The 13,303-nt window shown below is 37.9% G+C and overlaps 2 protein-coding genes across 5 annotated transcripts in view; one reads left to right on the top strand and one right to left on the bottom strand.

Moving 5' to 3' along the window:
- bel (ATP-dependent RNA helicase bel) overlaps positions 1 to 5,957 on the top strand; it is a gene marked incomplete in the record, with an annotated part of 43,403 nt that extends 37,446 nt beyond the window's left edge. Inside the window, 5 exon segments of the mRNA XM_070130384.1 lie at positions 977 to 1,015; positions 1,419 to 1,594; positions 1,776 to 1,893; positions 2,220 to 2,492; positions 2,721 to 5,957. Of these exon segments, the coding sequence (XP_069986485.1) occupies positions 977 to 1,015; positions 1,419 to 1,594; positions 1,776 to 1,893; positions 2,220 to 2,492; positions 2,721 to 2,833 (719 nt within the window).
- A 4,342-nt stretch (positions 5,958 to 10,299) lies between these two features.
- The window catches only part of Rilpl (Rab interacting lysosomal protein like), a 241,400-nt gene continuing 238,396 nt past the window's right edge, over positions 10,300 to 13,303 (bottom strand). For all 4 annotated transcript variants that reach the window (XM_070130385.1, XM_070130386.1, XM_070130387.1 and 1 more), the window contains one exon: positions 10,300 to 13,303. This exon is cut by the window's right edge and continues 1,772 nt beyond it. The gene's annotated coding sequence lies outside the window, so the exon portion shown is untranslated.

Raw genomic sequence — 13,303 nt, 5'->3', positions numbered from 1 at the left:
ACTCTCTCCCCCTCCCTCCTCCCTCCTCCCTCACTCTCTCCTCCTCCCCTCCTCCCTCACTCTCTCCTCCTCCCTCCTCCCTCCTCCCTCCTCCCTCCTCCCTCCTCCCTCCTCTCTCAACACACTCTCCACTCTCTCAACACTCTCCAACATATACACATACATATATATATATACATATATATACATATATATATATATATATATATATATATATATATATATATATATATATATATATATATATATATATATATATATATATATATATATACATATGTATATATATATATGTATATATATATATGTGTATATACATATATGTATATATGTATATATGTATATATACGTATCTATGTATATATACGTATCTATGTATATATGTATGTGTATATATATGCATATATACATGTATATTTATATATAAAAACATGTATTTAGAGACATAGTTATGTACAGACATCCATATATATATACATATATATATACATATATATATATATATATATATATATATATATATATATATATATATATATATATATATATATATATATATATATATATTTATACATATATAATTCATATGTAATAAGATAGTCATATAAATATATATGTATACATATATTTATGTATACACGTATGCATGTTTGTGTAAAATATAAACATGAATACTCACACATACATGTACATGAACTCATGTCTATATAAGACTTTTCTGTAGTAAGGCTTGTTGTGTGTTCCTTTTTGTGCCAGTTCCCTTACTAGTTTAATTCATCTTTAAAGAAACTATAGGTATTCCACTGGATGGTGTGCCCTTTTTTTTTTTTGCTATTAACTGAGGTTCATCTTGTAAGTGGAAAGCATTACAGTATTGTTTGAACCTTGTGTGTTTTTTCCCTTAGTCTTTTTATGATGTTTACTTGTGCATTTAGGTGGTAGTTTTATTATTTTATGAATAAAGGTTTCATTCCAGATGATAAAATGGCCATGGGTGTACCCCCTCGCAGAGAAGGTAATATTTTACAAGTAACTGCTTCTTTAATATGCTTTTAACCACAAGCATTTTTTGCTGTAGGAATTAGACTTCCCCTTGAGATAAAAAGAAACCTGAGTACAATTTTGCCAAGTCATTCCACTCCACTCATTTTCTATATTTTTTTGTTCTTTTGTCTGGCAATCATGCACCAAATTTATTTGATAGACTTCGTGATAATAACTATCCTGATAATAGGAGTAGACTTGGCCATGGCTTGACCAGATCAGATTTCAGGCAGTGGATGAGGTTCCTTCTTTGGTTGCCACGCTGATTGGTTAGCCCGATGCGGCTTCTCTAGAGGAATCTGTTCGTTGTGTGTAACCCTGATTTTGTCAGCATCTCAACAAGAACAATGCAGACATATCTCCATTTCCTACAGAATCCCTGACGTTAGTGTTCGTTGAGACCAAAAAGGGTGCAGATGCCCTTGAGGAGTTCTTGTACCGTCATGGATACCCCGTGACAAGCATTCATGGTGACCGAAGCCAACGTGAGCGAGAGGATGCTCTTCGTGTCTTCCGCTCTGGCCAGTGCCCCATCCTTGTGGCAACTGCTGTAAGTAAAATAATGAAAGCTGTAAATGAAGGCCATTTCTTTTTAGATCATGTATATATGCTACCTGATTTTAACAAATTATTAGATTTTTTTTTGTGTGTGTGTGAAAATCAAAATTGTGAAATTTAGAATATAGTAGGTGTTATTTTTTACATTTTTTGATTTTCATATTTTCCTGCAGGTGGCAGCTCGTGGTTTGGACATTCCACACGTTAAGCATGTCATTAATTTTGATCTGCCATCAGACATTGAGGAATATGTTCACCGTATCGGTCGAACTGGTCGTATGGGTAACCTTGGTAAGTTGGCCATTACCCAATTAGAAGGAATGTTTAACGTCCTTGATATTTTCAAAGTGTACCCAATCAAAGTACAAAGATATAACATTCTTTTGACAGTTTTTCAGGAAACATTTGCTAGAGTACACATAAGAAGGTTGATGTTTTTATTTGTCATACATTACAGTTAACTTGCAGGACATATGAAGAAATAAGGTCATATTACTTATGGTTACTTTTGTTTTTGTTTTAAAAATTGGAATGAAGTTAGGTTGGAATTACCTGTAATAATATAATCTGAATATTCAATCCAAATTTACTTATCTCGAAAATATTATACATTTCAGGCCTTGCCACTAGTTTCTTCAATGACAAGAATCGTAACATGGTACGAGACTTGGTAGAACTCTTACAAGAGGCCAAACAGGAGCTTCCCAAGTGGCTAGAAGCCATTGCCTCTGAGGCACGCTTTGGGGGTGGAGGAGGACGAGGCCGCGCAGGAGCCAAGCGCTTCGGTGGAGGCTTTGGATCCCGAGATTACCGTCAGGCCGACCGCAACAAGGGCCCCCACACGGCAGGGCCTGCTCGTCCAGGTGGAGGATTCAACAGCTTTGGTGGAGGTGGGTGTCTCTTGGTGAATTGGTTAATTTATTAATTGTATCTGAGTGCTTCACTGCCTGCACATGGTCCAGAATCTGCAGTGTGAAGACTTTGCCTCCTCTTTGCGACATTACTCTCTCTTTGAGTGCTTATTATGATGTAACAATAACAATCCAAATTCTATAAGATAAATCACAGAAGATAGTGTAGAACAGCACTAATTATATTTTACATTTCCCTCCCAACAGCTGCTCCACACTTCAATCATTATGGAGGGTACGGAGGTTTCAGTGGAAGCCAAGGCTACAATAGCTACAACACCTCTGGCGCTTCAGGGACAGACTGGTGGGGGGGTAACTGAGCCCTGGCAGCAGGATCTGTGGCACCTTGCCACCTTGTGCAACACTTGTTACACCTGGGACTGTACCATTAGTGGAAGTGCAGTGTTTGCTTTTTCTTTAGTTTAGACAGGGTAGTGTAAACCCTCATTAGTATATAAGGTATTTCTGCCACCGCAGGAAGTGTTTGTTAATTAGCAGTTTACCTATACTGACATGTGTAAGAGGTCAGTCTTAAAGAATGGAACATGCTTGAAACTGGATATTATCATTATTTGAAAGACACTCCCAGAATTGTGTATTGCTTTATATTGTAACCCGTACTTGTACCCAGTAACAAGTGACCACAAAGTGGCATAGAAAGTTTCAGCAGCAGTCAAACTTTTTAAGTGTTGTTAATGCCCATAACCTGCTGTCTTAAAGGAAATGTGAACCACTTATGATGCGGGGTTCTCTTTTTAAGCTTGAAGTTTCGGTATGTCACAGGCTTGGAACTTTTCTCTGAATACTTGACCTTAGACTTGACTGAGCAAATATCTTGATGTTTTTTGTCAGGAAGTCTGCATCATACCAAATAATACTGACTTTATTTAGAGGAGAACATGTATGTTTCTAATGCTTTTTTGTGTGATTATTAGCAATCAAGAGGGGGGGCTAAATAGTAAATGTAGCCCCATCTCAACCTTTAGCATGGAGCTTAAACTTCCATGTTCCACTGTGTAGCACTGAGGACTTTGTAGACCCTTTTTTTCAAGTTACATGTGATACAGAGATGATGCAGAAACTGAGGTCATTTGTGAATAATGTTTTATCCCTATGATGCCCCACATTGCCAGGATTGGGCTGCTGTTAACTTTTGTGTCTAATATGTAATGTAGCAGTTGTGTTGCTGGGTGAGATGTAGTGAATACAGCCTCAGCAAAATCATTAAACATTGGAAAATCACTGAACCGCCCAGGCAACGGCAACATGCACTCTGTTGCGTTCATTAAGGTATTATAATTGTAGACTTCTGTAGCATGGCTTTTGGGAAGTTTAATTGATGATTTGATATTTTGCCGTCCCTTTTGATTGTTGTGTTGAATGAGCCTCTGGAGCAGCTGTGATTGCAGTTATTTCAAATTTACTTACTTGTTGCTCAGAAGGAACACTTAACTTTATAACTTGTCTGGATTACATTTGGACTTATTCCAAATGAGTTATGTTTTTAAAGACTTAAGGGATTGATTCCTAAAGAGGCTCTGCATGGAGATGTGTCTTTGTCTCTCCTTCTGGATTTTGAAGACCCACCAGTTTTTTACTTTAGTTCGGTTGGACTCGGGTGCTGGATACAGCATCCTCTACACAGTAGCGGCCAGAGCCGCAACACGTGGCCGCAGCATCACTCAAGCCTGGTCTCCTGAAGGCAGTGGCTAGCATTGTTGCAGTAATGATCCATCCCTGAGTCATACAAATCACCTGACTAATCTCAGGGCATAGGCTTACCCAGTGTTCGACAAATGTGTTCCTGTCTGGTAATGTAACAAACTGGGCAGGGAGGCATCGCTGATAAGCAGCAGCGATGCATTTGATGCATCTTATATAGAATCGCTGTGGCACATTGCAGCCTTCTTAGATATTAAGTCAAACTAATGTAAATTATGGGAAGGCCGTGTGTGCCTGGACTCACTTTGGCGAACACTGCCATTATTACTGTGATATTGTTTGATGCCCGTGATGAGGCGGGCAGTAGGGTGCGGGGCCAGGTTTGGGTTGTGGCAGAGAGCGCCCCCGGCAGAGGGCTGCCAGCTCTTCCCTGGCAAGCACTAGCAGGGTTGCAGCAAGTACTGGTAACAGTCAGAGGTACAGCCCACATTCCACTTTTATCATGATCCTCCACAAAATGGTTATATAGTTATATTTCTTGTAATCTCAGTCATAGCCTGAGTATTGCCAAAGATATGTTAGTTTGTATGTTCATGTACAAATGTCTTTATTTAGTGATCCATATTTGTTATTATAGATGCTGACATAAGCAGTCATGCTTATGCTCACCTCAGACTAACTCTAGTCGGTGATGGCGCGCTGTTCCTCATTGTAAACAGGCAGGAGTGTGTGTGTGTGTGTGCAAGAATTTGGCTCCTGGTTCCCAGTGAACAAAACTGATTGCCCATAGATCTGAATGTTTGGGCATTTCTCATGTTAATATATCTCATCAGCTCCTTGTATCACGGTGCTAGAATTTAATATATTGTCCAGGAGCTTTGATCAGGTACAAAGTTGGTAGCACAATGATCTGTCAAGAAGATATTTACTGTGTTCACAAATAATTTGGTGTTTTAATATAAGCACTGCTCCTGCTCCCAAGTATGGGAAGCTGCATTGTTAGCTAGGGTATTTAAACTATAAATTGTGCAAAATTTTAACTACTCATGGTACAATGATTTATAAATGTACAGATTGTGCATTTTATGTAACTGCTTGTGTGGGATTCTAGCCAAACAAAGACTGTAGGAGTTTTCAGATTGTATAAAGTAGAAATCAATGTACCAACTTAAATTGATCCTGGGGCACTGGACGTGCTTCATAATCAGCTAAGTGACACTTAAAGCATGTGGAGATACCGGTAACCTACACATGAGGTTGCCAGGGAACCTCCTGCTACTGCTGCCAACTATACCATGATGTTCAATGGTTTGAAAGGTAGTAAATAGTGGCAGTTATTAGTATTATAATATGCTGTACCTCAGCTGAAGTATGTTATGGTGAAGTTGTTGGCAGTGGCAAGAGGTACCAGGGATCAACTTTCCACCAAGGAAGAGCAATGTCATCTTCCGGGCCCTGCGAGAGCTTGATTAGCTCTTCCGGGAGGTCAGGAAGTGGTCCTCAACATTTCCCATGGAAAGAAAGTGTACCTAATATTGGGGAAATATACGGGGGGGTCTCTGCGCCAAATATTGTGTAGATAAAATGTACTGTCTTTTTATACAAGATTGCAAGCTATTTTTTATTTCTCTCATTTCTAGAGATTTAAGGAGAGATCTCACATTGATAGGGATGGCAAATTGAAAGTCTACTACTATTATATTCACTCTGGCATTTAGAACATTTATGAACTAGAGATGTACTCAAGCTTTCTTAAAGTCAAATAAAAACAGTAAAATATTATTTCCTAGTTTTAGTTGCCTTGAATTTTTTTGTTTAATATGTATTTTCATAAAACGCCTGGAATGTTTAGTTTACTAAGTTTCCAGAAAGATAGTACTTCCTTTTATTTTATTTATTTATTTTTTTTTTTTCCCACATCACTCCTTGATTTAGACTAGTTCTGAAAGAGCAGGACTTAATGCATCTAGTACATTGTAGAGCAGGCAGTGGGAATTTCAACCAATCTGAAGGATTGTGAGCTTATGGCATCATGTACATATGAGTAACCGCACTCAACCAAGGACAGTGAAACATAGTATGCACAATTGCTGTATCTGCTTGCATTATATGTAATACCATGCCATTATTAGCTTCTTAGTGCATTTCAATCTTAATTTATTCACAACAGGAGCCCCTAGCACCAGGTTTTGGGGTAGGCACAGTTAGCTGCTTAACCCACTATCGCGGGAATATTTTAAGCCGAAAATAATAGTTTCCAGGGGGCTACAAAATAGGAGCTTGAGGCTGGCCCGGAATCCGCCCGCTACGTATTCAGCATGCGAGCTCCAATCTAACATCACACTGGCGGGACGCCCTGCAATGTTTATTTTTCCAGGTGTCTCATATATGGGATACCCATTGTAAATGGGTTAAGAGAAAATTAGAATTGCAGAAAATCTAAGATTACCCCACTCTCTAAGGTTTAAATTGCAGTATAACAATTCTCTAAATAATAAAGCAAAAAAAGTTTTAAGCTTACTTGTTGAGGAATTCTTTTCAACGAAAATAACCAGGGCCAAACAAGCTGGACCTCCCCCAATCACTTGCCCGTTATTGTCGTGTGGTGCTGAGGAGACGGAGACAGACCCAATGCAGGGATCTCCCCTGCCAAGGGCCTCAGCCCTCAACTTGAACTAATTTTGCTTGGTCTTTTCTCCCTCCAGCTCTTTCATTTCCGTACCTTCTCCAACCCCTTTTTCTATCTACTTCTTAAGGTGTAAAAGCCGTGCTGAAAGGATGAAAGGCTGACTTTGTGCCAGTCCTGAACAGCCTGAGGGAACGATTTTGTTGTTTAGCCCTTACCCCTGAGGGGTGGACTGTTTATTCCCCAACATAGCCAAGGGTTCCCATGGCCAGTAATGAAGAAGTAATACCCATATTAGAGGCAATGAGGCTTGCCCCTTCATCAAATAGCCCTACCGATTCAAACTCTCCCGGCTCCCCGACCTCAGGCTCTCCTTTGACAATGACTCTGAACACTACAACTACTACCCACTCCTCAATGCCTACCAGTGCATTATCCACCCAAGTCGAGACTCCTACTCTCCCAACTTCTTCAACTTCTTCATCTCTACCCCCACAGCCTTCTTCACCAATCACCTCATCACAACAATACTTCCTCTTTCACACGTCCCTTTCCTTTTACCACCCACAACTCGACCAATATCTTAAATACTCTATTTAGCCCAGCCAAATGGGACCGATTTTTTGTGATCCCCATACAACTCCTTACTCTTCTCTTTCAACATTGTCTCCAAAAACATGTAGGCAGTCCCTTTCTGTACCCGACGCGATCGCTCCCGTCTCGTAACTGTCAGATCTGAAGCTGAAGTTATAGCATTATCAAAACTAACTGATCTCTCTGGCAACCCCATCCCTGCAGAACCTCATTTAACTCGTAATACTTGTACTGGAACTGTCTCTATCTCCCCAGCAAGCTGCCCTATGGCTATTGATTGGTCAGATTGTGGAGAGTACTTACTCGGCTGGCTCAAAGACCATGTTGTGCTATCAGTACAGTGTTACTCCATTCCTCCTAGAGGTCATCAAAGGAAACCCAACAACATTGCCAAAATTACTTTCAGTACACATGACCTTCCCTTTCGTATCTATATTGGTGGACAATCCTTCCCTGTACAACCATACCAACCTCCTCCCCGTCAATGTCAAAACTGTTGGTGCTTTGGACATCCTGCCAAACACAGCCACTCAACAGACCGATGCCCCATATGTGCTCAATCCGGTCATAACCGGTCAAGCTGTTCTGCACAAACACGCACATGTGCTAACTGCGGTGGCCCCCATAAATGTATTTTATAGAGGCTGTCCCACTTATAAGTTTGAGTCTGAGGTAGCAACTCTGTTACAAAAATGGTCTCACTACATGAAGCCAGACAAGAAGCATGCCGACAGGGTTTCTCTTATACTCCCCACTCTAGTAATGTCGCTTGCTCTGCCCCTCCCCCTCCACCTCATGTTCCTACACCTTCCCCTATACCTACTTCCCCACTTCCACTTCTACATTCTACCTCCCCCAGTCAAATTTTTTTGCCACTCTAAACCCAGACACTCCAATCTCAACTACGGTCCCAACACTGTCCCCTCTCCCTCCCTGCACTACCCGTAGCAGACAGACTAAACATTCCACCCCTTCTTCCCCTACTGCACACTCACTTCTACCTACCTTTGCCTTTGTCCCTCAGACACCAGTGTCCTCTTCCCCTCGTCTCCTACCTTTGTCTCATAAAACTTCAATGAACTCCACTGCAGAAACTATGGAAAATATTCGAAGCTATATGCTTGAGACACAAAATTCCATAACTTATGCTCCCTCCACACTCGAAGTGACTGCTGATATCCATCCCCCTTATGCTCATATTCCACCTACACCCCTTCCGCCCTCCTAACACAACCCATCTCCCTCAACTCTAACTAATGACGATATCCATCCTCCCAAAACCCATCATCATCCTCATATTCCCCTAACAACACTTCCTCCTACTCCCTCCCAACACAACCCACCCCCCTCAACTCCAACTATGTACATTCTCCCTCCCTCCATCCCCGCTATTTGCACTCCCTCCTTGATACACAAGTGAAACTTACTTAATTCCCTTACCGAAACCCACCATAGTCCATTCACACAGCAACTTCTTTACCCATCTTTAACCTTTCAAGATCACTCTAGATAGTTGACGCAGATTAACTATCACCCTTCACCCCTCCTTTAATATACTTTCCTATAGTGCTATATGACCTTAGATGTCTAGCACATTTATTTTACTTTTTAATCTTTAACATGTTGGAGTAGGCTCAACCACATGTCATCCTGGCTTGAGGGATAGTTTACCTCATTGTGACAGGTCAACACAGAGAAACTACAGAGCTGATTTCCACAAATGTTTAACAAGAAATTTGGTACATCCATGCCAAGACTAAGATGCTGTATATATTACCCATGAATGTTTCAACATACACAAACTCTTGTGATTCCTATACATTGTTTTTTGTGGATAATACAGAGTATGTGGGTGTTCATAACTTAGGGAGCCTAAGAATTAAGGAATGTTTTAGGTTCTATGCATTAATAACAGGTTTGTTGTCATGTGATATTATCAGGATAAAATCAACATCTGTATTATTACACTGTTGTCCTTACTTTCTCCTCAACTTATCCTTGAGACTTACTTATTGATATAGATAATGAAAATCAGTCTCTAGTGTATGATACTTCCACATGAATCTTGCCTTTTAAATTGGCTACATAACTTTAACCCCTTCCCAAAGGGTGTCATATACTTACATGTCATAGCTGTTGTGGATAAAGTAGCGGGTGGCATAAAACATGACCTTTCCTGCGCCATCAGCTCATTGGATGGAGCTTGTTTTTCTTTGATAGTATCAGCAGCATTTCTATGGTAAAGCTTTGAGCAATAGCACATAATGTGAAGGTAAACCTTCAAAATTTTGACCATTTAAAAAAGTGTGAGGATACAAGCTTTTAGGTGACAGCAAAATACTGAGTGAGCCAGGTGCAAGCAGAAAACTGTTGATGCCCACCAGTTATCCCACAATCATGTCCATTTGCCAAATTCTTTACCCCGCATTATTGGGATATCAAACTGATTTGTACTTCATTTTAAGTAATGATAACTAATTACTTTTCTTTGACCTGAAAAGTTTTCTACTAACAAATAGAAGAGACCCTATCATTTGTGGGGTCTCACTTTCAGGCATCAAATAAGTCATCTTGAACATTGCCATCACAATTCTCATAATAATGTCTCCATCAATTTTAGAAGTGAAAACTTGAAAACGTTTTCACTTCAGTTTCTTTTGTCACAAAATTTTAAATTTTTAAACATATGAGTAAGCCAAGAATTTTTTGCCTTAAGTTGGGGTCATAAATAGTAATGTCTTTTCATATTTCAATAAGTGCACTAAAGTGAGCCTACCTATAATAAAGTGATTTTTTCTGACATGCTCAGAAATGTTTCACTGTTGCCATTTAGTTATTTTTGTCAACTTTTCTGTACTGTGTTGCACCCACAAGGTAGCAAAACAATGGAAAAAGAAGCAACCATTTACTTGAGCAATTTATTTTAGCCCAAAAGATGTTACCATACAAGAATCAGTTCAGACAAGATAATGATCTGGGCACACTTGTAATATGGATGAAACAAACATTTAGGGAGAAATATACACAATACAGTACATGTTAGAATCCATATTCGTGTTACCTTTACAAAATCCTTAAATAACATATATGAAATACGTTTGAAAAAAAAGTAGTTTCACTTATGAAAATAAAAGATATTAAGTAGATAAACAAGATTTTTAAATTAGATTAACTTTACATATACTACATTAAGTTTCCTTTTCAAGTCAGTGTCAATGAAAATGTGTCTAGTAAGCTATGGTAATGTTGGCATCTTTTGTGTAAATATCATTATTAGCTGATCTTAAAACCAAAGAATGGCATGTGACAACTTTATCTGTTGCTTTAAAAAAACTGCCATTACAGAGAAAATGAAAAGCATCAATTTTTAAAAATAATAGTGACAGAAGAGAGAAATTGAAAGTATACAGTTTATGCTCAATTTTTATTGGCCACTATGAATATGCTTGTGTTCTAGAGTACTATGTACTAAACCAAAACAAGTGATGGACGCAGATAAAAAGCCTAAGTAATATGAAACATACAGGCCCTTATCAGCTAAGCTGGAGAGACATATGTTCCTAGTAACAAAAAAGAGGATGTGTATGTTTGTCATAATTGAAGAACTAACCCAGATGTACCATCTACTCAGTTGCAAAATCATGTCTTACGTACAACATAACATCCAGTTTGGCACATATATGTTATACATCACAAAATCTACATAATCAATAATAACACATGTTATCTAAAAGACAAGTTGATAGTCAATGTACACGCAAAGTTGTAAAGATCTAAACTGCTATGACTAGTATCTTCAGTTTTTAATACCACTAATGTTACTCAATGAAATGGAAGATTGCAACTGTTTGTAAGCTACATGGTCATCTTTACTAGAACTAGATTTCATTTCTTTTGTCTATCATCCTTATCAAAATGGTGAGATTATTGTTGCTTAGGATCTCAAAATATGGTTGGCTTGATACAGAATTCATGCCAAATCCCCTACACAATAAACATATGGATAAACACTAAATGGGCAATTTTTTTTCCTAAATTTGCAACAACAGCACAATCACATTTTTTCCCTTTATATACATATATTATAATACTAATCACCACATAAAATACCTATTAAAATGCTTTGTTTTACCTGTGTGATCAGAACAAGCTTTCATTAGTAGATATTTCCTCCACTTTGTTTTATTATACTCTGACCACTGCACAACCTAAACTATCTTCTGAATCTTTTAAATAACTGGAGGCTAATGTGATACAAAGATGTTAATTTCAAAGGCTTACTAGATTTACTTAAATGTGTAAAGTTATCTGAAACAATATCTATCAACAGTTGCTTTTATGAATACTTAAAACACAGCTCTTTCTAAACAACCTAAGGAAAAGCAGTGCACAGTATCTATATGAGAATACACACAGACAATTAACATCACCCAAAGTTGTACAATACAGAACAGTAACCTAGATATATATTAATTGTCTCTGAGGGTGATACTTAAGAGTATCAAAACACCAATTCAAGTTTGAAGACAATTTAGATAAAAAATACTGGTCATAAAATATTTTCACAAACCTTATGATGTAGGTCAACAATAATGGTAATGAAAGAAATCAACCAGCTTGGAATTACTCATGCCCAACCAGCAATCTGCTTTTTAACAGATGAGAATACCAGCATTCAAACAAATTTCAATGAAACTTTGAGAATTCACAGCAATAACAAAGAAATCCCTAAAATTTACACTGGTGCCTTAATACTGTGTTACATACCAAGGAAACAGCAGCAAGTCTTGAACTTATTTAATCTGGTGAATGGCAATAATTCCTTCAGCACTCTGAAAAATGAGGTGCATTAAACATGCATAAGCTGAATACAAGTGATACAATCATACTGAAGCTATTTAAAGTATTTAGGAAAAGCTAACAGCTTATTCCCAGATCCTGTATGCAAAGGAGAAATTAAGAGAATACAGACACTGGAGTTTGTACTGCCACCATTAATTATTATATATACTCGGCATAAAAGCATTTTACTTTTCATCCCCATAACTAAATATCATTCCAATACTTTCATTGAGTGTAATCCCAGACATTTTCGATGGGTAATATATGGACAGACACTGGATGGAGATGTCTCAGAAAATTAACTAAAGCAAATTGAAGTTTCCTCTTTGACACAATTCATTATCTAAATAAAATCATCTACTCTAACAAGAATTGAAACTGATTTGCCAATGCTTGGTACTTAATCATTATAACAAACATGTCACTTTGTACTATTTGAAGTGGCAGAGAATACCAACAGCAGAAAAGCTCTTATTTACACCATATTTTTTAAAACACTTTTTGCATTCCCACTTTTATAAATCTACTTTCTGTTCAATAATACACCATGCTTTTCTTCTGAGGTTATCATAGAAATTTTACACTTCTTCACCTTTTTTACTCTATTTTTGAGGAAAGTTATCCTGCAGTTGAGTTTCATTTCCGGTATACTTACCCTACCTCATACAAATCATTTTAATCTAAAACTGGAACACACCCAACAAAAGTATGCTAATATATAATAATTTCAAAATAGCTGAACATCAACTCCATTTTTCTACCCTAACAGTGTTATTACACACTTTACCAAACCATAAATTTGATTATATTCCACTCCATTTTATGAATGCAGTCTGTCCAAATATACGCTATACAGGGTGTAAGAACAAATAAATTCAGATGTCTCCTTGTTTTTTTTTTTTGTTTTTTTTTTTTCAATTTAACTAACTGGTTCTGAGTGTATACACATTGTCCACTATGGTTTTGTTTTATTATTATTGTTTATACACTAATGCCTTCTCAAGCACTTAGTTAAAAAAAGTCAGTTAACAAGCCTACCTGGTCTTACCTGTCTTCAGGAAAACAA

Source organism: Penaeus vannamei, chromosome 15 (genome assembly GCF_042767895.1).
Source record: "Penaeus vannamei isolate JL-2024 chromosome 15, ASM4276789v1, whole genome shotgun sequence".
Taxonomy (NCBI): Eukaryota; Metazoa; Arthropoda; class Malacostraca; order Decapoda; family Penaeidae; genus Penaeus; species Penaeus vannamei.
Note: the sequence above shows the minus strand (reverse complement) of the source record. Positions and strands in the feature narration are given on the sequence as shown.